General features: G+C 39.9%; 2 protein-coding genes across 4 annotated transcripts; one reads left to right on the top strand and one right to left on the bottom strand.

The window, feature by feature from the left end:
- Window positions 1-916: 916 nt before the first annotated feature.
- On the top strand, window positions 917-11,631 carry cyth2 (cytohesin 2). The gene is made up of 12 exons (XM_044208712.1): window positions 917-1,116; window positions 3,497-3,647; window positions 4,819-4,885; window positions 4,973-5,091; window positions 5,178-5,258; window positions 5,497-5,609; window positions 6,109-6,257; window positions 6,370-6,481; window positions 7,184-7,260; window positions 8,029-8,100; window positions 8,212-8,366; window positions 8,551-11,631. Exons 1-12 carry the CDS (start codon window positions 1,050-1,052, stop codon window positions 8,636-8,638), a joined length of 1,251 nt encoding a protein of 416 aa, XP_044064647.1. The 5' UTR covers window positions 917-1,049; the 3' UTR covers window positions 8,639-11,631.
- Window positions 11,632-13,321: 1,690 nt separating this feature from the next.
- On the bottom strand, window positions 13,322-22,790 carry si:dkey-283b15.2 (neuronal pentraxin-1). 3 transcript variants are annotated; one of them, XM_044208709.1, is made up of 6 exons: window positions 22,353-22,790; window positions 18,295-19,186; window positions 16,802-17,294; window positions 15,989-16,242; window positions 14,990-15,169; window positions 13,322-14,508 (listed from the first exon to the last, which is right to left on the bottom strand). In XM_044208709.1, exons 2-6 carry the CDS (start codon window positions 18,982-18,984, stop codon window positions 14,299-14,301), a joined length of 1,827 nt encoding a protein of 608 aa, XP_044064644.1. In that variant the 5' UTR covers window positions 18,985-19,186; window positions 22,353-22,790; the 3' UTR covers window positions 13,322-14,298. The 3 variants fall into 3 exon arrangements, with proteins under 3 accessions (XP_044064644.1, XP_044064643.1, XP_044064645.1); XM_044208708.1 differs by having other exon boundaries at window positions 18,295-19,122; XM_044208710.1 differs by having other exon boundaries at window positions 16,802-17,291; window positions 18,295-19,122; window positions 22,353-22,786.
- Window positions 22,791-25,444: the final 2,654 nt, after the last annotated feature.

The raw sequence follows: 25,444 nt of genomic DNA, 5'->3' as shown, positions 1-25,444 counted from the left end.
AATACAAATATAATTGCTCTGTAGATGTGCTCTTATCTACTGTATTACCATTTAGGGAACTTTACTAGTGTTTTAGGTCCAGTATTAAGAAACAATATAGTAGTCTAGATTGGTCAGTAGTAGTTAAGTATCATAGGATCTTCCTCAGCAGATAGAGTTGCCCAGTTGTCATAGAACATTGCAGATATGACTGACAGCTCCAGGACAGCTACTAAATGGACCTTTAGGTGAGATTGTATTCTCAACTGCTGTTTCCATGGTCAAGCATGAACTTTCACTCTGAACTTGTGTGCCAACATAGATGAGAAGTCCTTTAAGTGCTCAGAAAAATGAAAATCTATACATCATCTGCTAAATCCATCTGCTGATGAAGACGTGGTTCAATCAAAAACACAGAACAGCTATTAAATAAATGGACATTGTGTTGAGATTGATTTGTCAAATAGACCAGTTGGATTAATTTTAAAGGTTTGCGAGCCCTAGGTCTCCCTGCATATCTCACTTTCTTTTTGGACCTTTGCATTTCATGTCTTTGTAATAACTGACCACACTCTAAAATGACTATTTTTACATAAAGACTACAAAATCTAATTTTGAAAAAGATAAATAAAATGTCTATATCTTTATTAAAATATCCTCTTAGTTGCCCCTTAAGAGAGCAGCTACCCGGAAACATGCAGACACTCCAGAGTATTTATTACAAAATGTAAACATTTTGTGCAAGTAGAGTTAGAAAGTTTTGTGAACAACCAAGTGAATATGAAATAAATAAATTAAAAAACACTAACCAATCACTGTTTAACCATATACTTGTAGCCAGACTGCCATGTATGCATTTATGTCAAACTTCATCTTTGCATTACTAAATATTAGTGATTGTATTTTGAAAAACAACTGACCGGAAGTGAAACACTCGAAAGTCTGACACCGCTTCCGGTGTCGCCACCTTCTTTGTCTTCGGCCCAACATTTCGACACAAGGGGTTGTCTATTTTTTCCCTTAGTTTTGAGGATATATTTACACATATATCCGTAGTTTTCTAATATTGAATGACAGTCGACTCTGAAATATTTATGCCTAAAAGTAAAGCGCCAAAAATGGATGACCTGGACTACAGTAAGTGGGCTTACTAATTAGCTATTTACATAGGCTATCGCTAGCTAACTGTGGCTAGTCGTAGCTAGTGGCTCAGTTTATTTGCTCAGGTGTGACACCGATCATTCCGTTGAACATCTATATGTGTTGTGTCTATAAATATATATATATACATATATATATGGTCAATCATTTTGCCATCTTTTCCGAAAAGTGGGCTTGCACATGTAAACCACATTTTGGGTTAAAATAAGCCACAAAGATGCCAACTAAATATTGATTATTTCACTGTGTGCTCGGAGCTAACGTTTCAGCTAACGTCAGTGGGCATTTAACACCCTGACACCCTCCAAGCTACACAAGGCCTTGTTAAAATTGGGCATTGCTTATACTATTAAAACCGTCCAGCTCCTGTTATCAGTACTCTGGCTGCTGTAGTATGAATCAAACCGTATAGTTAATCCAGACTGTGGGCGTGGTTGGTGGTATTTTAGAGCAGCTGTTTGTTTTGCAGAGTAAACACACGGTTCTGGGAGGCTTTGAATGCTGCCAGCTACTGCTCATCACAAGCTGCTACTTTGAGTTTTCAGACACTACACTCAGTTGCCAGTTTATTAGGTACACCTAGCTAAAATTAATCCAGTCTAGTACAACAGCCCTGCACTTACACCCCACCTTTATGAAAGTTATCATGTTTTGTTGAAACTGTTAAGATAAGTGTTGATTCAGAATTATGGTCATGGTTTGTGGTTTGGAGACTAACAAATAGTTGTTCTGTTGTATTGCTTTGATGTGTTTCTAATATTTAGTCTACCCTCTGACAAAAATTGACAAAATATTAGAAACTCCTCAGCGTAATACAACATTCAACGCCACCACAAACTACAATATCAAAAGTGACAATAAAGTTGGCAACTAAGGTAGGATTTAGTGCAGGGCTGGTGTTTTAGACTGCCTTAGTTTTAGTTAGGTGTAAACTGGCAACTAGGTGTACAAGTCTAAGTGTAGTTGTGCTGTCAAAACATATTTACATGCCAGCATTTTTTAGAAATGTTATTTGATATGTTGGCCAAACAGGTAGAGTCAGGTTTTGGCAAATAACTTTGTGTTACTGTGTTGTGTTACTCACCTGTCACGCAGCCTTCATAAAAAAAACAAATGTTTTTACTTTTTTACTTTAGCTGAAATTCCTGAGAAGATACCTGTTTACTATGATGTTGACAGATCACCCAGCCCTCCATTTTAATGTCATCTTTAGCTACATCCCTTAAAACTGTTGATAGAATTGCTTTTGTCAAGGCTTTCATGCCATGGAAATTATATAAATTGCACTTTAAACTTATGCCAACATAAACTAATTGCTGTTTTACCTGCATAGCACCGTGTTGCACTAGCCTGTTTAGAGACCTCTAGATCTGCCCACATCTAAAAACATTTAGTGAATGATGGAGCAGTAACAAAATGGCCATTCAGTCTAAATATCACAGTGCCTCACCGTGAACACTTTTCATAGAGACTACTTCTTCAGTAGTAAGTAGTTGCAATGAAAACAGTTCAAAGTGAGCAACACAAATGAAAATCAGTTCACCTTTATTATATTGTGGTGGTGGCTGAAATCTCAGAGGGGATCTCTCATCACCCAGCACAAAAAACTAATTGCCCAGCTTGATACCACACGTGATAAGCAAGAAAATATTTTTTTGTGATTTTGGTTAACCAAGCTTTCAACTAATCTGGGTGTTTTACATCTAGGGTCCTCTCATGGGAGCGGCTGGAATTGGCTATTAGAATCAAATCCTAGATGTTTCTCAATCTTAGGTTGTTTTTTTTTTGTGCGAAGAATGTTTTAGAGGGGCCTCTAGAAATTTAATCTATCTGACTCTTGAGTTTTACAGTAGCCTTGTCTGTGTTGGTGTCTCTTGTGTCCACAAAGTGTTTGTCTGCTCTGTCAGTGGGCAGTTTTAATGCTGTCATTCATTATATTACAGTGACAGATCATGGCTAGCAGATTTTCAGTATTTTTTCACAGACTGCACAAACAGGGTGCAGTAAGAAGACTTTAGTGGGTAGGGAAAGGGTAGGAGGGACAAGAAGGGGAGATTAAGGCAAAATGTGTGGAATAACTGATTTAAAAGAGGCTTTTATCTTCATAAAAGAGAAAACAAAACACTCAAGTGTCCTCACCCAGTTCCTTTCCATTGCATGTTTTATGTTCACCTACTGTTACTATCCCACTCCTTTCCATTGTAAGATATTGATAGAAGGGATTAGTCATAACCAAAAATAGTTGTATTGGATGAGTTTTTATGTTACTGATAGGTCTGCCTTTGGGTTTGGGCACAATAACCATTTGTTATATCTGCAGCAGTAATGGAGTCATTTTTCTTTTCTTCCCTTCCAGTCCCAGTAGACCTGAGCCCAGAGGAGCGCTCTGAGCTGGAGGACATCCGCAGGAGGAAGGGCATCCTGCTGCAGGAGATCCAGAGGCTCAGAGAGGAATTAAGAGAGGCAATTATGGAGGTGGAGGGACTGGAGACCAGCACAGAGGGCAGGTAAGAAGAAAATGTACAATAACATTGCTACTAAACTCTGAACAATATCAGATTTGGTGTTTTTGCACAGGCAAAGGGACAGGAGTTGGCTTTGATCACCACAGTGTGCACAGATTCATTCACCATGAATACACCCCAATACATCATCACTTGCAGTTAGTCAACTTTATCACTTGTGATTGACTGTATAAAAGAAGTGGACATAGCCACTGTGACTTCACTCATTGGTTTGTGGACTACCATTTTTGAAGCCTTGAGTTTGGCATTTTGGTCGTCGTCATCTTGGATTTTTGGAGCCAGAAGTGATCATAATTAGCCCAGCATCGCCTCTCAGTTCATTTTTGATTTCCAAGGGGTGTTATCAACCGCCGCACACCAAATTGCCTTTGGACGCAATTGGATAGACTTACAACCATTCAGAGCAATGAAACATGTAATGTAGCGTAGTTGGTAAATTAAACTTACCAAATCATGTCGGAAGTATAGCAAACACATCTTTCTTATCAACAAAAGCTTTAAGTGCAGTTGTTTGTTCTTCTTTTAGAGAAAATATAGCGTCCAGTTCATTTAATACTGACATGATGGTAGATTCAACAGAAACATCAGCGGCAGCCATCTCGGTTGTTTACGAAAATGGCCAATAAGGTTGCACTCCTCAGAACAGTCATCGTATCAAACCAGCCCCATATTAGATAAACGGTTGTGATTGGCCCAACCAGATCCAGGACGGGTAGAAATCTGTCTGAATGGGAGGGGGGCCAAACACATCTGTCAGAACAAATAAAACATGAGCTTGCAGATGTTTGGTTTGTTCGTTCTGGGCTACTGTAGAAACATGGCGGCCTCCGTGGAAGAGGATCTGCTCCCTCTGTAGATATAAATTGCTTATTCTAAGATAATGAAAACACAACGATTCTTATTTTCAGGTGATTATACACTAATGAAAACATACTTATGAATATTATCGCCATATTCCTAAATCCTACACACTGCTCCTTTTTAAATGTGTAATGTTAAATAAAATGGCTTAAGTATTGTGATAATGTTTTCTTGTGATCTTTAGCGATTTGGTATTTGTAAGTCTGAGCTGTTAGCATTATTGATACAAATATGTGATTTAAATGCTGCCAAAGCCCCTCTTTCTTACATTTTACACTTTTGCTCTCCGCAGTAAAACTCTACAGAAAAGTAGGCATGTGGCAATGGGAAGGAAGAAATTCAACATGGATCCCAAAAAGGTAAAACTCTTCAATACTTGTACATGTCTACTCTGTCTTCACTCTGTCTTTGCTGTGTTGGTGACAGACTCTTCCTCCTCTCTGCAGGGCATTGTGTTTCTGGTGGAGAATGAGCTGCTCAGACACACTCCAGAGGACATCGCTCAGTTTCTCTACAAAGGAGAGGGCCTCAACAAGACTGCTATAGGGGATTACCTTGGAGAAAGGTGCTTTGTCTCAAAATATCTTCTGTCCCTTTTCTCCTTTTGTATCGGCCATTTGTAACTGTGATTTTTCTGTTGCTGTTCTGCAGGGATGACTTCAACATCAAAGTTCTTCAGGCCTTCGTTGACCTCCATGAGTTCACTGATCTCAACCTCGTCCAGGCCCTCAGGTAAACCGTGACGGTTTGGCATGTTTTTTGTTTTGAACCAAGGACAAAATCTCTTGATCTCTTGTCCTGGCATTCTCTGGCAAACAAACCTTCTCTACAATGGAAAGTCCCGCTCTCATTGTCACATCAGGCTAGGCAGGGAAAGAAATTATGCAAGAGAGCAGTAGTGACTGTTTAACTCTTCCTTGATTGCAGAATTTGTTCTCTCTGACTTGACCTAAACCTCAACCTTCTGCAGACAGTTCCTGTGGAGTTTCCGTTTGCCTGGTGAAGCTCAGAAGATCGACAGAATGATGGAGGCCTTTGCTCAGAGATACTGCCACTGCAACCCTGGCGTCTTCCAAAGCACTGGTAAACACATACACTGCATTTAATGTAGTGTAGACGGTGTAGCCTACATAATGTAGGAAGTTTTTATTTCTGTGTGCGGTTGGGAGATGTCCCCTTAAATAAAGCTCTGTTTTCTTACCATGGATCACAGGAAGGGGCACCTCCCAGAAGGTGTGCACTCACACAAACAACAAGCCCCTTACCGGAAGTGACCTGATATTTAAGCCTGCAGAGTCTGTCAATATGTAAACATTGCTTTTCACAAAATAAATTGTGTTTGTGTTTTCATTAATTATTTCTTTAAATAGTTTGAGATGAGGTATGTTCAGCATTCCCATACTTGATTTCAGAGAGAGTGATAATAGTAGAAAGTATTATTTTTTAAATCTTGGTCAAAACCAATAGTTTTTGTTTTTTATTTCTCATGTAAAGGTAAATTTGTTAAATTATTAATTTTATTCTTTGTGCAGAACAAAACTCAGCAGTGCTGTATTCACTTGCATGTCTTTCCTGTTTGCAGACACATGTTACGTGCTGTCATTTGCCATCATTATGCTGAACACAAGCCTCCATAACCCAAATGTGAGGGACAAACCTGGAGTGGACCGTTTCATCTCCATGAACCGAGGCATCAACGAGGGGGGAGACCTGCCTGAGGACCTGCTCAGAGTATGATGAGCTCTATGTTGTTTTTCTTTGGAGATGGCTAAGTGACAATTAAAATGAACCTAGTGACGAGATTTTTAGTGATCTTATTTTACTATCTTATCTGTTATTCCAGAATCTCTACGACAGCATTAAAAATGAGCCCTTCAAGATCCCAGAGGACGACGGCAACGACCTGACACACACTTTCTTCAACCCGGACAGAGAGGGCTGGCTTCTAAAACTTGGTGAGATGATGCCAGTTAGTCCTTTCTGCTTTCTTATGGAGTACTTTGACCCTACATGGTGGCTTTAACACTGATTTTGTACGATTAAATAAATCCAGTATGTCAATGTTACAGATATCCGGAGTGTAAATTTCCATAGAGAAAAGAAAGTGATATGTTCTGTATGCTACTGTATCCTGTTGTTCTTTAAGGCTTTGTGCTATGATGGACCTGCCCTCTTGTCTCTGAGGGTTGCTGGCTCTTTGCCTCCACTTGAATTGTCAGCTCAGTGTTGTGGCATTTGAACATTGCCATAGCATGATGGTGAACAAGACTTACTTTCTTGCGTGATGGCTAAAAATCTGATTGTTTTCTTTTGCATGGCGGGGCCTGTAATCTTTGTGTCACTAATATAATCTCTCTTCCTCCTCCCTGTCTGTCTCTCTCTTTCTCTATTTGTCCTCTGTCTTCCTCTAAATCCTCCGGTCCCTTTTGTCTCTGCTTCTTCCCTGCGATTTCCACCCTCTACTGCCGCTGCTTGTTTTCTCAGGAGGTATGTACTGTCAGTTGTTGTAGTTAAAAAGTTGTAGAAACAATTAGCCACATAGATAGTAAAATCTAAAAAAAAAGTAGAGATTGTAGAGTAGTATCCCGTTAACTTTGACCCCCAAAAGAAATCTTTTTCCTCTCACTCATCGACGTGACTGTGTTCTTGTGTTTCAGGGGGACGAGTGAAAACCTGGAAACGGCGATGGTTCATTCTCACAGACAACTGCCTTTATTACTTTGAATACACCACAGTAAGTCTTTGTGTCCACGTGTAACATTTGAGTGAATCTGACATTGTCACTTTTTGTAAATTCATCTGGTGCATTAAACAGGATGATGATGATGTTGTTGTATTTGCATTGGCTTTTCTGAGAAAATAGCAATAGTATATGTGGGATTGTTGTGTTATCTGTCAATAAAATGCAAATTGCAAGGCCACTGTAAAACATAGGCAATAATGTACTGTGTCTGCAATTAAATTAGGTTAATTAACTCGAGGATTAGATGCATAACTTTATTAATCCCCAGAGGAAAAACTGGTTTGGTTGCACATGTACAATAAGAACAAAAGAGACGACCTATCATAGACATCACTACCATTTCAATACTAACACAAACACACAAAACTAACACATTCCAAGAGGACATTAGTGTAGCTCAGGATTGAATCTAGCCAATAAGTTATAAAGTAAAACAATAAATATACAATTGATCACTTACTGAAAGGCTAGTCATAAGTGATGCATCTAAGAACAAGATGATTTCAACTGTAACCTGGCTTTTCATTTTGGTTACAAATTGATGACTTTGTTTGTGGAAAACAGCTGGCATTTAAAATAATTGCAATATGACCATTTTTTGCAGAAATAATGGAGAGTTTGGTTGAATTTCTGTTAATTCTTCTACTCTCAAATTCCTATTGGGACTGATTAAACACATAAAACACAAAATAAAAGCCTTTGAATGTTGCAATAACTCTTTGGGCCCTAATCTGTTGTGATTTTGTGTTTCACTAACAGGATAAGGAACCACGAGGTATCATTCCCTTGGAAAACCTCAGTATCCGTGAGGTAGAAGACCCAAGAAAACCTGTAAGTCTGCTTTTTTTTTTTTACGGGAATGTGATTATCATGTTTATAATTTTCACAATTAGGTGTATACTGTGATGGTTTATCCAATGTTGTTTGCTTTTCTCCCAACAGAACTGCTTTGAGCTGTACATCCCCAACAACCGTGGTCAGCTGATTAAGGCGTGTAAGACGGAGGCTGATGGGAGAGTAGTGGAAGGAAACCACATGGTGTACCGTATCTCTGCCCCCACACCTGAGGAGAAGGACGAATGGATCCACAGCATCAAGTATGTAAATGGATAATTGAGGGTAGTGTCACAGGAGAAATGTGGGTAGTGGTAGACCAGTGAGAAATTTTGGCCAAACACGAAAAAGCCTCTTGTTTAATGGCCTAATTTCAATTTCCTAACTGCTGTCTGGATGGTACATGTACCTTTTTAATTGTATATTGATTCTTTTTCACCTATACAGATCTGCTGTGAGTGTTGACCCCTTCTACGAAATGCTTGCTGCCAGGAAGAAACGTATATCACTGAAGAAGAAGGAGGAACAACCGTAGATTATTCCCTTCATTCTCTCCCTGTCTTCCTTTTGTCTTTCTCATCTCTCCTTCCAACACTGGACACGCTTTCACCCCTGCTCCTCACTACCTGTTCATAAGTTTTGTTACCCCTCTTTCCCCCGTCCCCAAACAACATCCTCTCCCCGATATGAGGGCTCCTTGCTATCCTGTCTACCAGGCTCTTGAAAGCCACATTCAGAGTGAAGAGCTCACCCGATGTGGCTGCCTCTTCTTATCTTACACTACTGCTGTTATACACAACCTGACACACCACAGCCAAAGCACACTGTCTGTCCCGTCTTCTCACCACATTCCTCCTGACCTGAAGTCGTAGACCATATTTCCACTAATGTTGGTGATTGTTCCTATTTTGGCCTTTCATCCACACATAGCCAACTTCTCGAAAACTGCTCACAGAATATGCAAACGCAGTGAAAATGGAGGATTTTAAAATGCAACGATTGTCATTATGTCAGGCGTCTTAATGAATTTGTGAGAATCTTCCTTTTCCTTCCATCTTCACAGTTGCTCTGTAAACCACAAACAAAACTTTGAAAGCAGCAGTTGCTCAGCAGAAATGCATAAGCCTGCCGGCTGAAGCAGCTTGGGCATGTTTACTAGAAGACACTTTATATTTCTCTATTCTTGCTTTTCAATATGTACAGCAGACTTCTAGACAACTATCTGAAAATGCTAGTGTTGACTGAAATCTTCTAAACAGGTATCTTTTTATATATAGTTATAAAAAAAACATTAGTGTGAATATGGTCTTATTCAGGATAGCAAGCAGCTTCAGTTCTCGTGAAGTCACATGATTGATGCCGCCTAAAAGAGAAATTGCCTTTCTTGATTGTGCTTACACCAGACAAAATGTGAATTCACTACTCAAACACTTACGACATGTTTATCAGAGAAGATAGATGAATCAGTTGAAGTCAAAGATCCAAACAAAGCAGCAAATGATTTCAGGTTACTGAGATGGGCCCATTGCTTTCTATAGTACTCTTAATGGCTTAGATACACATTACTACTGTCTACACTTAGATACTGTAACCATTATGTGAGGAAAATGTCACTGTTCATTACTGTTTATATTGACACAAGACTCACATCACCACATGGTCTTCAAATATTGTTGGGTTTTGAAGGCAAAAAGGTTTCTTTACTTTCAGAATTAATGGAGACAAATGCAAGCAGTTTCTCTCCTTCCAGATAGCTGCTTGTTTCAGCTCACTGAGTCAATGTATATGTTCTTTAGCATGTTTCTTAACATGTTTGAGCAATAGCAGAGTAAACCGTAGTTCCAGTCTGGAGGCTTGTTAACAAATCATTTTTAACACTATACTGAGCAACGATCAACATGTCCTCTCAGATGTTATGTTCTAGCATGCCACAAATCATTTCTTCCTTGCTCAGCACTACAAGAACATCGACATCTCTCTCACAAGTAATAACTCTGTCAGACATTTAACTGTTAGAGCCTGGTCTGTCCGCTATAGTGAGTTTCAAGAAATCACAAAGGCAGCTCATTACAATGTATACTTTTTTGTAAATAGATGTTAGCATATTTGTTTACGATACACATAGAAATGATTTAATTTATTCTTTATCTTTTGTTAAAATCTGATTTTTGTACAAGCTACTGTAGGACTGCATGTTGATAAACTGAGGCATCAGTCGTAGGTACTGATGCATCGCTGATCATGCTAGTGCAATGATTTGAAAAGTGTTAGTGTTCCCTGTTGACTTGGAAAAATTGTTAAAATGTGGAAGTTGATTTATGCATTAAGTAAATTGTCTTAATCATAGTGTTTTTGGAAAATAAGATATTTAGGAGATGTTTAGTAGTCTGATTTATCTCTTGACCACCTTGTTGGTTTTTTGAGTAAACTTAGTAGTCTGATTTATCTCTTGACCACCCTGTTGGTTTTTTGAGTAAACCAGACTCAGTAAAGCACAAGCAGTAAACAGTCTGGCACTCTGTTTAACTAGCGACTAGTTTTTGTTTCATTGGCTGCTCAGTGTCAGTTTGAAGTATGAGGATAATATTCACATGCTAAAATTGAAATTTTCCATCATACCACAGTGATAAACAATGAAGAGACAACAAAACAAGGAACACTAACAAAGCTTTGATTCATTATATAATAGTAAAATAATTCAGATGCAATGAATCAGTAACAAGTTTAGATTTGTGTCCAGTGATAGATTTGCTTGGCACCCAGTTCATAAACTTATTTCTAGTAGTTTATTGCACTGGCATTTTTAGATGGTAGTGAAAATAATTGTCTACTGCACTTTATCAATTTTAGCATTTTGGAGAAAATGCTGTTACTTTGACTGACAATACACCAATACTCTGTAGCACCCTCTACTGGTGATCCCACACACTGCAATATGCTGAAGGATAAACCATGAACTGTGTAGAAATACTGTATAACGCCACCACCTGGTCACTGCCAGCTATAGCTGGAACAGTTTCTGACCAACATGTACTGTATTTGTTGAGCTAAAGTTGTTCACCTGATAAAGATCATGATGTTTGAAGCTAAATGGGGTCTTCTCTCTGTGATCAGAACATGTAGTCCTTGTTTTAAAGACACAGCAAGTGATTGGTCCGTCAAATACAGATTTACAATTGCCTTTTACTCTCTTACTTCATCAAACTGACAAAAGCCTAACTTTATATCTCCATGTTAGTACTTATACACATTACATGGACTGTCTATAGGCCTTCACTTTCTGGGAATTCTTGAAGTGCAAAGTTGCCAAAATAAACTGTTGGAACAACAAATGTTTCCATTAGAACAGAAGAATGAACACTGAAATGATCAGACTGAAATTGGGCCTCTGATTCCTGTGACCCCAGGGCCACCTCTTTCAGAAAATGTGTTTATTTTGTATTTATTTATTTTTATTTACTGTGAGGTGAAGATGGATAGATCATCTGTAAATGTAGCAAAAGGAAAACAATAAAAGGTAAACCGAGATGACGGATTGCTGTAAGCCTAAGTGTTTTGTCTTATATTTTAGCTGTCGAGTCAACGTTCCTCAGGATGAATTGTAATAACTTTAGTGATTCCTTAAAGCTAGGGAAGGTGATTTATTTCAGAAACATTTTTTGCTATATTTGATGAAATTTTCTTTACAGCCCAATAGCAATCAATAAATCAAATGATCTGGAAATATATCTAAAAATCTGGTGGCTGTCACAGGCCTGTAATAAGCCTAGCCAATCTACCTCCCTGTACCTGGGTGCACTCTGCCCCTGCACTCATTGTGCATGAAAATGTGTTTTTGGGGAGTGGCTTTGGAGGGAGGCCTGATGGGACGGATCTTTTCAGTCTGATACTTAAAAAAATGTAGCTTGCTAGTTTCTCCAACGTTACCAATCCTAGTTTTAACTTTTCATATTGACCATCAGGTCAAACATTTAGTTTATCCAATACTTTGGTCTATGACCAAACACCTGCAAAAACATTCCCATCAGCCTCAGCTGTACTTTGTTTTGTGGCTAATTAACAAACATTAGCATGCTAACATGCTTAACCAAGATGGTTAACATAATAAACATTATACATTACCTGCCAAACATCAGCATGTAATTATTGTCAATGTTAGCATGCAGATTTTAGCATTCAGCTTAAAGCACTACTGTGCCTGACTGAGTACAGCCTCAATGTGTGTTAAGACCATAGACTTTATATACAGTCTGTGGTTCAGACAAAGCAAAGCGAATTTTTGTCTGGCGTCATTCGCACGAATTTGATCGCTGGACGTTTGTTTATTCTCCCCGAACAGCCGAAGTACCAACTACAGCTAACTGACACGCTGACCGTGTGTGTGAGAGTTTGCTTGTGTTTGTGATCAGCTGCTCAGCTCAGCCTCTAACTTAACTCAGAACTTACCTAGAAATCCGGTTGTTTCTGTTATTTCTCTTCAGTTTATAAAGCAGATTCATAAGCCCCTGAATATGTCCAAGACTTTCGCTCAATTTGAAACTTGGCAAGTGCAGTATATTTACGGTCTTCGTAGTTAAGTTGTTTTAGTATGCTTGAATAGAGGTCCGGTGTGTAGGATTTAGTGGCATCTAGCAGTGAAATTGCAGTTTGCAACCATTTGAATACTGCTCACCCTCCCCTTCCAAGTGTGTAAGAGAAACTACGGTGGCTGTGAAACTTGCGAAAAATGCGAACACCCATATCTAGAGCCAGCGTTTTGTCCGTTCTGGGCTACTGTAGAAACATGGCAGTGCAACATGGCGACCTCCGTGGAAGGGGACCCGCTCCCTCTGTCAATAATAATACAGCTTATTCAAAGGTAATGAAAACACAACGATTCTTATTTTCAGGTGATTATACACTTCTTAAAACATACTATATTATATTCCATTGACATACTGGACCTTTTAAGTAGTTCATTCAGTCTTGTGAAGATTGTTAATAATTTTGGTGTGCGACTGTCATGGTGGTTTGTTGGGTTGCTTGATTTAAAGTGTGTGTCATGAAAGCTCTTCAGGGCCCGCTGGCTGCATTGTGAATGTGTGTCTGACTTGCATTAAGGTAATTAATAATACCCATGATAATTAATAAACAGCCCAGCAGTGATGTTGTCAGTTTGCCCGTTCACCTGTGTCAGGTTTGGGATTGATCTCCACAAACAATGAAAAACAAAGATGCGTATTTTTCACACTTTTATTTACATTCTCATAACATTTGGAGGGGAAAAAAACACAATTTATATAGAATACATACAGTCAAAGATCTATGCAGTCAAGGCCAGAATATTTCAGAAATTAAAAAGCCACAGTGCAATGACTTGATTACACAAAATACATCACTCAGATATTTATTGGAAACCAAAGTGATAAATGTCAGCGATTTGTCCAGTGAACACACAGATGCATTGTAGAGTTTATAAAAGTTATCAAAAAACATGTATAATACACTTTTACTGTTAGTTTAAAGCAGCACTCCTGGATTACAGTATCATGCCAAGAGTCCATGTAATAATTGTACAACCAGCGGGGGCTATAAAACCCTAAATTAGTCTGACAGGCTTTTCAGTATTTCTCCCAAAAACATCAATCTATCTATGACACATAGATTATTAAAATTATAAAGTATAACACAAATCAATTCTACATTTTCTTTGGTAAATTAGCTGTATCTCCCATGGAAACCTTTTAAAAAAGAGCATCCAGATTACAAATTGATTTTTCAGCACAACTAACAACATACAGTTTGTCACATAACCACAACAGAACCCATGTAAGGTCTGCTACTTTTATCACAGACCTTACAGTATTAAGTTTTATTAACAATATGACAATATGTCACATACAGCACTTGTCTGTTTAAAATAAAACACTAACTCATGATTACATTAGAGCCCAAAACCTAAGGCCCAAGACCACTAAGTTCCTACACAATATCTGTAAACACAGATTAGACTTGTTATTTTTCTTTTTTTTTAAAAAGTCACTGATTAAGTTTAAAGAAAGGCATTAATTCTCAGCTGGTGCTGCTGAGTGATCATCCTGAAAAATAACTGAAAGTCAAAGGGACTTTTGTGTCTTTCGTGCACCTTTTATATATGATAAATGTTCTCAGTACGTTCCAGGATATCTCCTGGTTCTTCATTGGTGTTGCAGCCTTTCAGTGACAGGGGTCAAAGGGGTATCTGGAGACGCCTCCACGAAGCTCCACCTCTGTCTCGGACCAAGCGATGACATCTCCTCTGAGGTGGCTGCCGCAGGAGGCCAGGCTGTAGATCTCACTGGCTGTCAGGACATGTGACCACATGTGCAGGTCTGACATCTCACCCACAAATGACTGAGTGGCATCAAAGCGGCCTCCCAGAGTGTCCTGAAGAAGAGGGAACACAGAACAGGCACCGTTGACAGGTCAACAGCTAGATCACTCAATAGCTCAACATTTCTGACAAATAATATAATAAATTAATAATATATAATATAAAAGATTATGTGAAATATGAAATGATATAAAATATAAAGCAATCAATGGTGGTCAGGTCAAATGTTGTCTGAAATGTGGAGTTTTGATTATGTTTGTGTAAAGAAACCCATTGTAGAAACATACTGAATTCACAAAATTGGATAAAGGCTTCCCCATTGAGAATTTAATATGCTCAATATGTGCAGAAATACCAGAAATACAGGCACGTAGAACGTGGGCTACTCTAGACTGTAACATGTTTAAAGCTTGGAGCTCTTCATCAGGCATTTGTGCAAGTATGGAGCATATTAAATTCTCTCCCTCTTCTGCATCCATTGACCCCCCCCCCCACCAATGTGCATCTACAGAGAATGAGTGTCTTTGTCTTTACCTGTTCCTGCCCCAGGATAAAGACTCCTCCAGGTTTGATAGGGTGCCAGGGGGAAAGATTTATCCCGGACCCCCTCTGCACTCCGTCCTGGTAGGCTTCCCACTGTCCGTCCCGTGTTGACCAAGTCACACACACGTGGTGCCATATCCCATCACCCAAAGACAGGGGGAGCGTCATAGCCTGGGAATGGCATGGTGAAGATGGTGAGACACTAATATATTTACACCCTGGGATAATACAATTAAGTACAGAAGCAAGAATATAGTTTATTAAACAGCGCAAATATCTGTTGCCTATTCAACTCATTAACTGATAGTTTAAGCCAGAATGAACCTCTAAAACACACTTAAATTCTGAATCTCACAAGTAAAGACTGGACACTCAGGCAGCCTGAAGCTGCAACCCCAAGGAAAATAAACGTTTGGTGTCTTGCTCAAGGACGCTTCAGCAGGGATCTCAACAGGCCCTGCCATACAGCTGCATCCTCTTGCAAAGTCATACCTTTAAAGACAGCTGTTTAGACAGCAGGTACGGACAGTTACGTGTGTCATTTTTAAAGCCCCTGACAGCATGCCTTTGAATATTTTGTTTTAAGATTTTTGCCTTTATTTGCTAGGAACAGGTGAAGAGAGACAGGAAATGTGGGAGAGAGAGGAGGTGGTATGCAGCAAAGGGCCCCTTGGCTTCCAATCTTAAGCATTGCTCTATAAGATTAAATATTCATGATTAAATACGGAACAATCAAAGGTAATAATACTTGATAGTATAGTTTTTAAAGCGTTTAACACTTATAAACGCTGCAAATCTTGTGGGTGTGATTTGATCAGATTTGATTGACAACCAATAAACTCAACATCATCAGATTCTGATTCAAATGCTGATAAATCCTATCACTCATAGTAAGGAGCTGATTGATAGAATGAGCCTTCAGGGCCTTTAACACTGCAACCACACGCTGAGCTTAACTCACAACGCTGCAGGGTTTTAATTTTTTCTTACCTTGTCATCGATCAGCAGTTCCATGGGGTTGTTCCCCCACTCGATGAGCACCAGTTCATTGGCCTGTCCGGGTGCCGAGTAAGAAAAGGGCGTCCCCAGGCTGGGCCCCACGCCCGCCTTGATCCAAAGACACAAAGTCAGAGCGAAGATCTCCTGCATCAGAGTCCTCTTCACCCGCCCGTACATGTAGTTGGTTCTCATGGGGAAGCTGATCTGGAAGGCATCAGGACTCTGGGATTTCTTCCTGCTGGAACCTGTTTTTGAAGAAAAATAACACCTTGATCAAACAAGCTCACCTTTAATCATGTCATTAAGGTCCATTTAGTAACTGTTAGTAACAGTGTGGCGCTTCCTCAACTGAAGGTGTTTGCCTAGTCGTCATGAAATTGTATGGTAGATGTTCACATTTTTATTTTTCTGAGCAATTTAAGTACATCACATCCATGTTGGCTTAAAAAATGAATTAAAAGTTTATTCTTGACCTTGAAAACAGCCGTTGATCTTCAGATTGTTTTGTCAACAGCTGTTTCCAAGGTCGTGAATGAAATCTGAAACTCTACGTCACTCCTGTTTTGAACACAAATGAAACACACACATTGGTTGCAATCCAAAATAGAGAACTGCTTATGAAAAATATTTTTTGCAGACAAATGTGCTAAAATAATGTCCCACATTCTCCCTTACTCTTTGGGAATCTATGCAGCTGCAGAATACACTACTTACACGACTTACACTTAAACCAAATGCTGCTTCATTAATAGGAACTTGACATAACTCACTGACGGTTACAAAGTGGCTACAGTGGTTGTGTACCTGCAAGGTGCAGCTGGTTGAGCATTGTTTCCAGTTTGTTTGAGTGGAAACCAGCCCGTGGCCCTGGTGCTCTGTGTGGAAGATGTGTGTGACTGTCTGCTTCATTACTGTGGTGGTCATCATCATCATCATCATCATCGTCATCATCGTCATGGTGGTGGCCGCCATCGCGGTCGTCATGGTTGCCGCCTGCATCATGATGGTCGTCACTGTGGCTGTCATCGTGATGGTCAGCGTGGTTCCCACTGTCGCTGTGACCGCCGTCGTTGTGGTCGTCGTTGTGGTCGTCCTTGTGGTCATTTGGGTGTCTGTCGTCATGGTGATCATCACCATGATGGTCTCCGTCATCTCTGTGGCTGCTGTCATGGTGGTGGTGGTCCGGGCTGCTGAGGGTGGCGGTGCGATGGTGCAGCTGCTGCTCCAGAGCGCTGATCTTCCTCTGAAGCAGCTCCTTCAGAGAGCTGGAGTAGGTGATGGATGTGTTCCTCTTCTGCTGAGGGAGGTGAAAAAGACACAGGTGAAGTCTTGATAACAACAAGTATTTCCTGTCACTTGATCGCTGTGCTTCCTATTTACAACAGAGAGATGACAAAGGCGTCAGTCGTGCTTTGGCATAGACATAAACTGGCCTCAAGGAATCATGTGAGCATCTGCTGATCTGTCACCTACAAGCCTCAGAGAGCACTTGTGTATCTTTTGCACTTCTTACATTCACTAATAATCTTGTGATGTCAGGTATGCTGTTGGTCTGTCCCCCTCACATTCATTATGTCTTCCTGTATCTGCCTCTGCTTCTCTTCCTCCTGGGTAATCCAGGCTTTGTGCTGGTGCGTGCCCTGATTACCAGTCTGTCAGGGGAGATCACGATAATTACTGCTGATGTTAGACCCATGCCACTCCCACCCATCTCCCCCCTACACACTCCCTGACATCTGTCTGTGATCACGATCCAAGGAGGAGAGACAGCAGAAAAATGACAGATAAATGCTCAGAGTGAGTAAAAACAGTCGGTAATTAAAGAGAAAAATAAGGGCCATAAGACCAGTCAATCCACTGTAACCTTATGCAAGAGTATCTCACATCAGTGACGTCCACCTCTGAGCCTGTTGCTCCTCTGAGGTGCCCACTGAGGGACATCAGAGTGACTCTCTTGCCAATGTAGAGTAATGGCTTTATGCGATTAAGTAATTCATTGTTCCTATGTCTAAGGTACTTAGCAGACACACTGCTTTGGGACTTGATTATTCGACAAACAATCCAGTGACGACAGCATTAATGTGTCCAAACAAGGAAAAGCCATATATGGGCACGCTGCACATCACAAGCCTCCCGCTACATCCAACTCTTTTTTTAATTTCTCAGCTGTATCACATATTTACTTTTACATCGCCTTTTCATTTTTATGTGCTCCTCTTCCTTTCTATAGTTTTGATCTATAGTTATCTTTATTTCCAAGTACATAGTTGAAAAAGTTTCCTCATCTTGCTGCTCACCTGCAGGTTGTCCAGCCTCTCCTTCAGCGCCTGCAGCATCCTCTCCATCTGCTCTGGTGATGATGTGATGTCCCCTGGTGTCACATGTGTATCCTTCCCCTGGTTGTTGCTGCTGTGCCCTCCATCAGGTTGTTGCCCCCCCACAGAAGGGTAGTGCAGCGAGTCCAGTATGAGGTTGCTGTTTCCATGGTGACCCTGCTGGTTGCTATAGTGCCCGTTGTCAGTGTATGTGTGATGACTGGCCACCCCTGCGTGATGGGAGTGCGAGGCTGTGCCTTGGTGCTCTTCGTGAGGCGTCACCTCCCGCCCGAGGCCCTCGCACAGGGTGAGCTTGGCCGTCAGCTCTCTAATGGTCTCCCTCTGGTCCAGGATGGTCTCTTTCTGCTGGACAAGGCTCTCCCTGAGGTGGAGGATGGTGGCTTTGGCTTCTTCGCTTGCCCCCCACCAGCCAGCAGGAGGTGCACTTTGATGACCTGGTCCGCTGGGCCCTGCTGCCCCTACGCCTGGACCCGCTGCAGGGAAACATGCAGGGTCTGCATCCATAGGAATAGGGGTGCAAACAAAACGTGGGTGGGCTCCATAGTCAGACCCTGAACTGGCACATGCAGGGCAGAGGAGGAGTGAAAGTAAAGAAAACAAAATGGGAACAAGCAACAGGTGTAAAGACTGAGAGTTCGTCATGATCTCCATCCACAGTTCAGCCAGTAAGACTAAGGAGCTTGGCTTCACTTCAAAATGTGTGATGCCAGTTGAAGTAAACGTTGTCTTGTGAAGGAGACATCAGGGAGCACGATAGCAAAGATCTCCATCCACAAAGGATCCACTCATCTGTGAGGAACAAATAGAAATCACAGTTTTATCTTTGTCTCCGTCACTGAAGAATGGAACAAACCTGTAAAACAAAACATCCGATTTTAGATAAAGGTGTTTTAGCAGCATCCACAGAGGGTGGACTCAACAATATAATCACTTGTACTGTAAGACAATTCAGCTTTTTGTTGAGACGCTGTCAGAGAAGTGTTGATGCAGCTCTGTTCCTGATTATAAGGCTGTAGTTTGTGGTGGTTGTGTTGTTTTGCATTGTATTATATTTTCAGGTCTATCTAATATGCTGTCCCAGTACTCTATATTTGTATCTACAGGTAAACAGACATGAAAAGAGTTAACAGAGTTAAAAATGTCTGTTTTTGCTTTTTGCTGTTCTAGTTAGAGTCAATTTCCTTGAACAAAAAAGGTCATGAGAAGAGGCACTTTTAGACCCAGCTGACAAATATAAAGGTCTTTAGTTATCAACAGGATGTGATGGTGGATGAACACCTCAGCGTGACATCTCTGGTCCCCAGCTAGCTGCAGTCTGTCTGACCAGTAACCTTACACGGCATGGGCATATGCCAAAACAACCAGAGCCTGTCCAGACGAGGATTAGTCCAAATCAGAGGTGTGACATCCTGACCGGACCAGCCGACCTTCAGTGTGAGTTACTTTGATGGTTTTGATTTCCTCAAAGCCTAAAGGAAGGCTACAGTGTGGTGCAATAAACAGACCCATTCAATCTTTTATTTAAACATATAAATTCATTGTGAAGAAGAGCACAGACACATTTCTAAATGTTTATAGAAATATACTCTTTAAAATCTGAATCCCTAAATAATCCCTAAATATGACACTGAGTCCATGTGGTTCCATATTATATTCCCTGTGTCTATATCATGAAGGCTTTCTGACCTCTCTGACCACTGTAGCATGTCCTTCATTATACAGGGTCGACATTTTCAAATGGCACACACGTGATGTGGCAGCTAAACCTCACTGACCACCTGTTGCTGGCAGTGACCGGCCTCTACAATGTGTGTGTGTGTGTGTGTGTGTGTGTTTGCGTTGATAGTTCAAACATGATTCACTGTAGTTTATCAATAATGAAACAGTGAAAAAATACATACAAATATAGTCTGTTGCATGACAAAGATGTCTCTTGTCAAAGAAATCTTCTCAAAAGCCAATGCAGAGATTATTTATGGAGCTGCAGAAACTGGAGAAGAATAATTCCTTGTTTTTTTTTTTATTGAGAATCAGTTTTGTAATAATGTTCTTATCATTATAAAGGGGAAACAACCTTTGAGCTAAACGTGCTCTGTCTCTGCAGTTCCTCTTGTGACTTACAAGGCTTAGAGGAGAGACAGATGGTCGAGGTACAGAACTGTGTCATACCCACTCTCCACAGTTTAGCCCTGAGTTTATTACCACCCACAGGTCACTCAATTAACCTAATTGTGTGTGTGTGTGTGTGTGTGTGTGTGTGTGTGTGTGTGTGTGTGTGTGTGTGTGTGTGTGTGTGTGTGTGTGTGTGTGTGTGTGTGTGTGTGTGTGTGTGTGTGTGTGTGTGTATGGTAATCCATGGTGAACACTGGGGTCATGCACCATCCCTGCACCATATGGTCAAGGTGGATATTTAAGTAGTGCGATTAGTCCCAAATTAAAAACTGACAACTGCAGTTAGACCTGTGATTAAAAAACAGTTGACTCTGTCAAAATAAAGCACCTCTCTATTTGTAAACAAACAGATTCTTTCTAGACAGAGAATGGATGGCGTTAAAACTATAATCATCCCGGTGCATTACAAGATCAATGTCACCATAATTTTCTCTGGCAGGGGGTTCTCCCAGAATTTGTTGAGACCCAAAGTTTCAGAAAAGTCTTCCTCAGTGTAAATCACATGCAGTTGCGTTTTGAATTCACATTGCTGGTGCTTCATACAGTTGTACACTAATCTCTCTCGTGTCTAGTGTTTAATGATACGCTGCCACAGATTAAACTGCCTTTTTACTAAAACCTGTGTGATGCCAAAACAACAGAGTTGTTCATTTACAATCCACATAGATTCTCTTTTCAGCGCTGCTATATTATATAGTATGTTATATTTTGCATATTCTTTTATGTTTTAAATAATATATCAATCTAGTTGGTATGCGTACAGTATACTCCAGCAATAAAAATAATTCAAGATGGAGCATTAATTATCAGGGGAAAAACGTTTTAAATGCTATTTATTTCTTATCTAACTTAACATTAGTTGTCACGTTGTCCATTTTGGGTAAAATCAGAGGCTTTTTATTAATGTTTGCAATGAATTCTCTTAAGAAAGTACATTTTCATGGCCAGCTACACACATCAGGACAGTGAGTGATAAAATGTGTATATATATATATATATATATATATTTCTTTGATTTACTTTTTATTGCCCCTCAGTTGGAATCTAACAAACTCTGCAGCCTGTTTCATAAACATCCATTAAATAAAATGTTTTATTGTAATTCTTTCAACCATTTATGCTTCAGTTAAACTGTTTAAGGTCTCTTAATTTTCATTTAAAACAAATAAAAGCACCACATTTTGAGAAAACCAAAAATTTATAAATCTACCTCTAAATTTCATCAGTACTGAGGTTGAAATTAATTTTCATGCAGGGATCCATCGTCCCTTTAACTGCGTCTTTTAGGAAAATCTTTTGTTGAATGCAATTCAGTCAGATATGACAGACAACCATGTCACTGGGGATCCCCCTACTGCAGTTACATGCAGCAAAAAAATAATAAGTATGAATTAAAAAAACACTTTCAGTAACTGGCATCAATAATCTCCCCAAAACAGTTACTAGCTTTCTTTTGCAAATTGATGCAGGTTCAGCTGTTTTAAATACAAAGCCTACATTATTTCATGTCATATTTTAATGATCAACTAATTATCATTTATTATATATATATATATATATATATATATATATATATATATATATATATATATATATATATATATATATATATATATATATAGACAAGATATATGTTATAATATGTTGTATGTATAGTATGTATAATGTTAGTCACTGTTACTGAAAAATGATTGTTTCTTTGCCTCTAAATGGTAAAAGGTAAATACAGAGTCACACTCTGGCTCTTAACTTGCCTCTTTGTTACATCTCATTGAAACAACTGAACTAATATCAGGCAACATTAACTCACCGTTCCAGTTAAGTGAACATTGGAAAAGCATCCTTACCTTGGAGTCCCTGTGAGAGCAGCTTGTGTATCCACACTGTGAACTTGTAGTGAGTTAGTCCGCCTCACACACTGATCAGATTGAGAGAGATTTACTTCAGAGGAGAGCTCAACGCTTTCTTTCCCTCCTTCATTGTCTCTACCTCTCTTTTCTCTCCTCCTCTCCTGCCGTCCTTCCACTTTGTTGTGTTTTTCTTGGAAGACCACACCTCTTTTCCTGTCTTTTGACTTTTTGGCATCTTACTCACTGCTCCACCATCTTCTTTTCATTCTGGAAATTTGGTTACTGATTTTATAGATTGGTCGTTGATAATATTACCCTGCTCTGACCACCTACATAAACACTAAAATGTTGGTCTATAACTATCCTCTCTAACAGGAAACAATCATTGGCTCCTCCAGTACAACGTCACACAGCTCACCTAGATCTCAGCAAGGGGAGTAATTGGCCTGATTAATTCCTCGTCTCTTCCAGCCTGACTGACAGCCACAGAGGCAGTGGTGAGACAGCAGATGGCTCCTTTAGGGTCAAAGAAAATCACATAGCACACACAATGGAGCCAGCATGTTGATTACAGGATCAGACACTTATGCTTACATTAACATTAGATAACAGGTTCAGATACACTGGCATATATCGGGCACCACCACTGTACCTTGTCAGGCCTCTGGGTGTCTGATTAAAACCTCATTAATATCTAATTTAATCTCCTGGCCTTACAAAATAATTGGTAGCACAATTCAAGGCATGGTCACTTTTAAAATATAAGTACTGGGATAATAATACAGGAGTAAAATAGTAATTTTAATATCTTAGAGTTGCTTTTTTCTATTTCTTCATTATCTCAAAATTGCTGGCAGTGTTTTATTAGATATTAAACTACTCCTAGTAGAGAAAAAGCTAGTAAGTAGACATCGAGTTAAGATTTTTCGTCAAACTACTGCCAGTTGACTTTTTCCAGGCAAAATGGACAGCTTGTAATCCAACTAACAATCAGAGCAGTTAGACTCCACGTTGAGTCGCTGAGAATCGAGGATTAAATAGGAGTGAATAAGGTGAGTCAGAGTTCGTGCCCTGGCTCTGTGACTCTTACTCTGTCTGCCCCTTAATGTATAATTACATCTTAACTGCCAGAAGTGTCTGAACATGATGTTGATGCTGTGGACAAATAGTTTTACTTAAAAAGTCTGCAAATATTTATATCATTTGTAATATTTATCAAATAAAATGTGTATTATAGTGTCATGTTTTGTAGCAACATGAAATATCAAAGAGCATAAAACCTGTCTTGTTTAAATTGCTGAAATATTCAGTGTTTATGGCCTGTCTTGGAGACATAAGTGGTGCACACACGCTCGCACACGCTCGCACATGCACACACATGCTCTGAAATGCTGTTAAAAGCTATACAAGTATATAATTATTAATTGTTCTTTAGTCTGGGCGCCCTGGTGCCCTCGGGGTTAAGAAACCAACCATTAACAGCAACATTCCCGGTGTGTGTCTGGCCGGGGGACCTGTGTTGCATGTCATTCCCAGTTTCTCTCTTCTCTTATTTCCTGTCATCTCACTACTTCCAACTATCAAATAAAAGCATAATAAATGCCCAATAATAATTATAAAAAAAGCTGTATACTCGCAGTGTGTTTTGATACACTGCGGTTAATACACACAGAAAAGAGAAAACACTCAACCACGTCATTAAATGCCATAGGAGGTTCAGTTGTTAGCTTTAATATGCCACAGAAATAAGAGAAGATAATACTGTCACAACAGTACTATTATGCATGATATTACACTGAATGTACAAAGCCTTACCATTTTTGTACAATCCTCAGTTCTCTAAAATGATTAAAGTCCTCCTTTAACTCCTAATTTAGGTTTAATGAGGAAAATCAATAAGGGCCAATGGCTTTAAATGGGTTTACCTCATCAGTGCACTTCCTTTTTTTATTTACTTATTTTTTATTGGTAAAATATAGTGTGACATGAACATAATAGACATGATGGACAGACATACAGACAATAAAAAAACAGCTACAATGATGAATGTGATGATATGATAAGAGGGAGTAAGCAGAGATTAGGTTAGATTAAGTTGGGTATGTGTTGGTAATGTGTGTGTGTGCGTGCGCGTGCGCGTGTGTGTGTGTGTGCATGTTTGGATGTTTGTATGAGAGGCAGTGTCTTTGTCTCCTGGGCAGGACATTCATCTGAGACACTTTGTACGTGACACAGTTGGACACAGGCCAAAGAAAAACATGAAGTAAAAATCAGGCAACACATGACCTGTTTCAGAGACACATGTCTGCTTTGCCAGTGTGTTCAATGAAACACTGTGTGATAACATGAAGCAATAGATGCATAGATGGGAGAGATGTTTATGAGTTATCTTTATTGTTTAATAGGTCAGTGTGAGCCGGGTTCTCCTGTCTGTCAATCTTCTTAGCGCGTGTGAACTGGGCCCCGAGGACGCAAGCCGACACAAACAGCTTTACGGCTCAGGTCCAAGGACACGAGACCACAGACGCGCCAATGTTCCCCTCAACACTGAATCAAGTGACCCAAAACCCCACCGAGCACACTGGAGGCTACGGACAGAGATGACGTCTTGTCTTTTGAATGGAGAAATGGTCCTGGACAGCCTGATACTGAGTAAAGACACTTTGATCTGTTCTTTGATGTGAGTTCTGATTGTGTCCAGTAATACAAAATACTCTGTCAGAGCCAGTAGTGTTTTTGATTGTGTGGAGAGGCGATGCGCTGCAGTGATGATGTGTTTGTAAAACAGTGTGGGTTTGTCACTATGAGTTTCCTACCTGCCTGTTTTGGTCTTAAAGATTTAGACAGTTTTACTGTTGTAGTACAGTGTAACTCTATAGTCTGCACTTGTTGCACCACACTGGCTGTTCAGTCTCATGCATGTGAAGTGCTGCAGGAAGTGATGTCACACTATCGCCACCCTCTGGGGAAAACCTGCAACTGCAACACAAGGCAGCTTCAGTCAGACACCTGCATTTCCTACAGGTGAAGTGATGTCAACTTACAAAGTTATTTTTATGTCACTGGAAAATAAGTACATCTATTTAATG

The sequence above is a fragment of the Siniperca chuatsi genome, linkage group LG9 (genome assembly GCF_020085105.1).
Source record: "Siniperca chuatsi isolate FFG_IHB_CAS linkage group LG9, ASM2008510v1, whole genome shotgun sequence".
Classification (NCBI taxonomy): Eukaryota; Metazoa; Chordata; class Actinopteri; order Centrarchiformes; family Sinipercidae; genus Siniperca; species Siniperca chuatsi.
The sequence above is the reverse complement of the archived record's forward strand: the minus strand, read 5'-3'. Positions and strand labels throughout refer to the sequence as shown.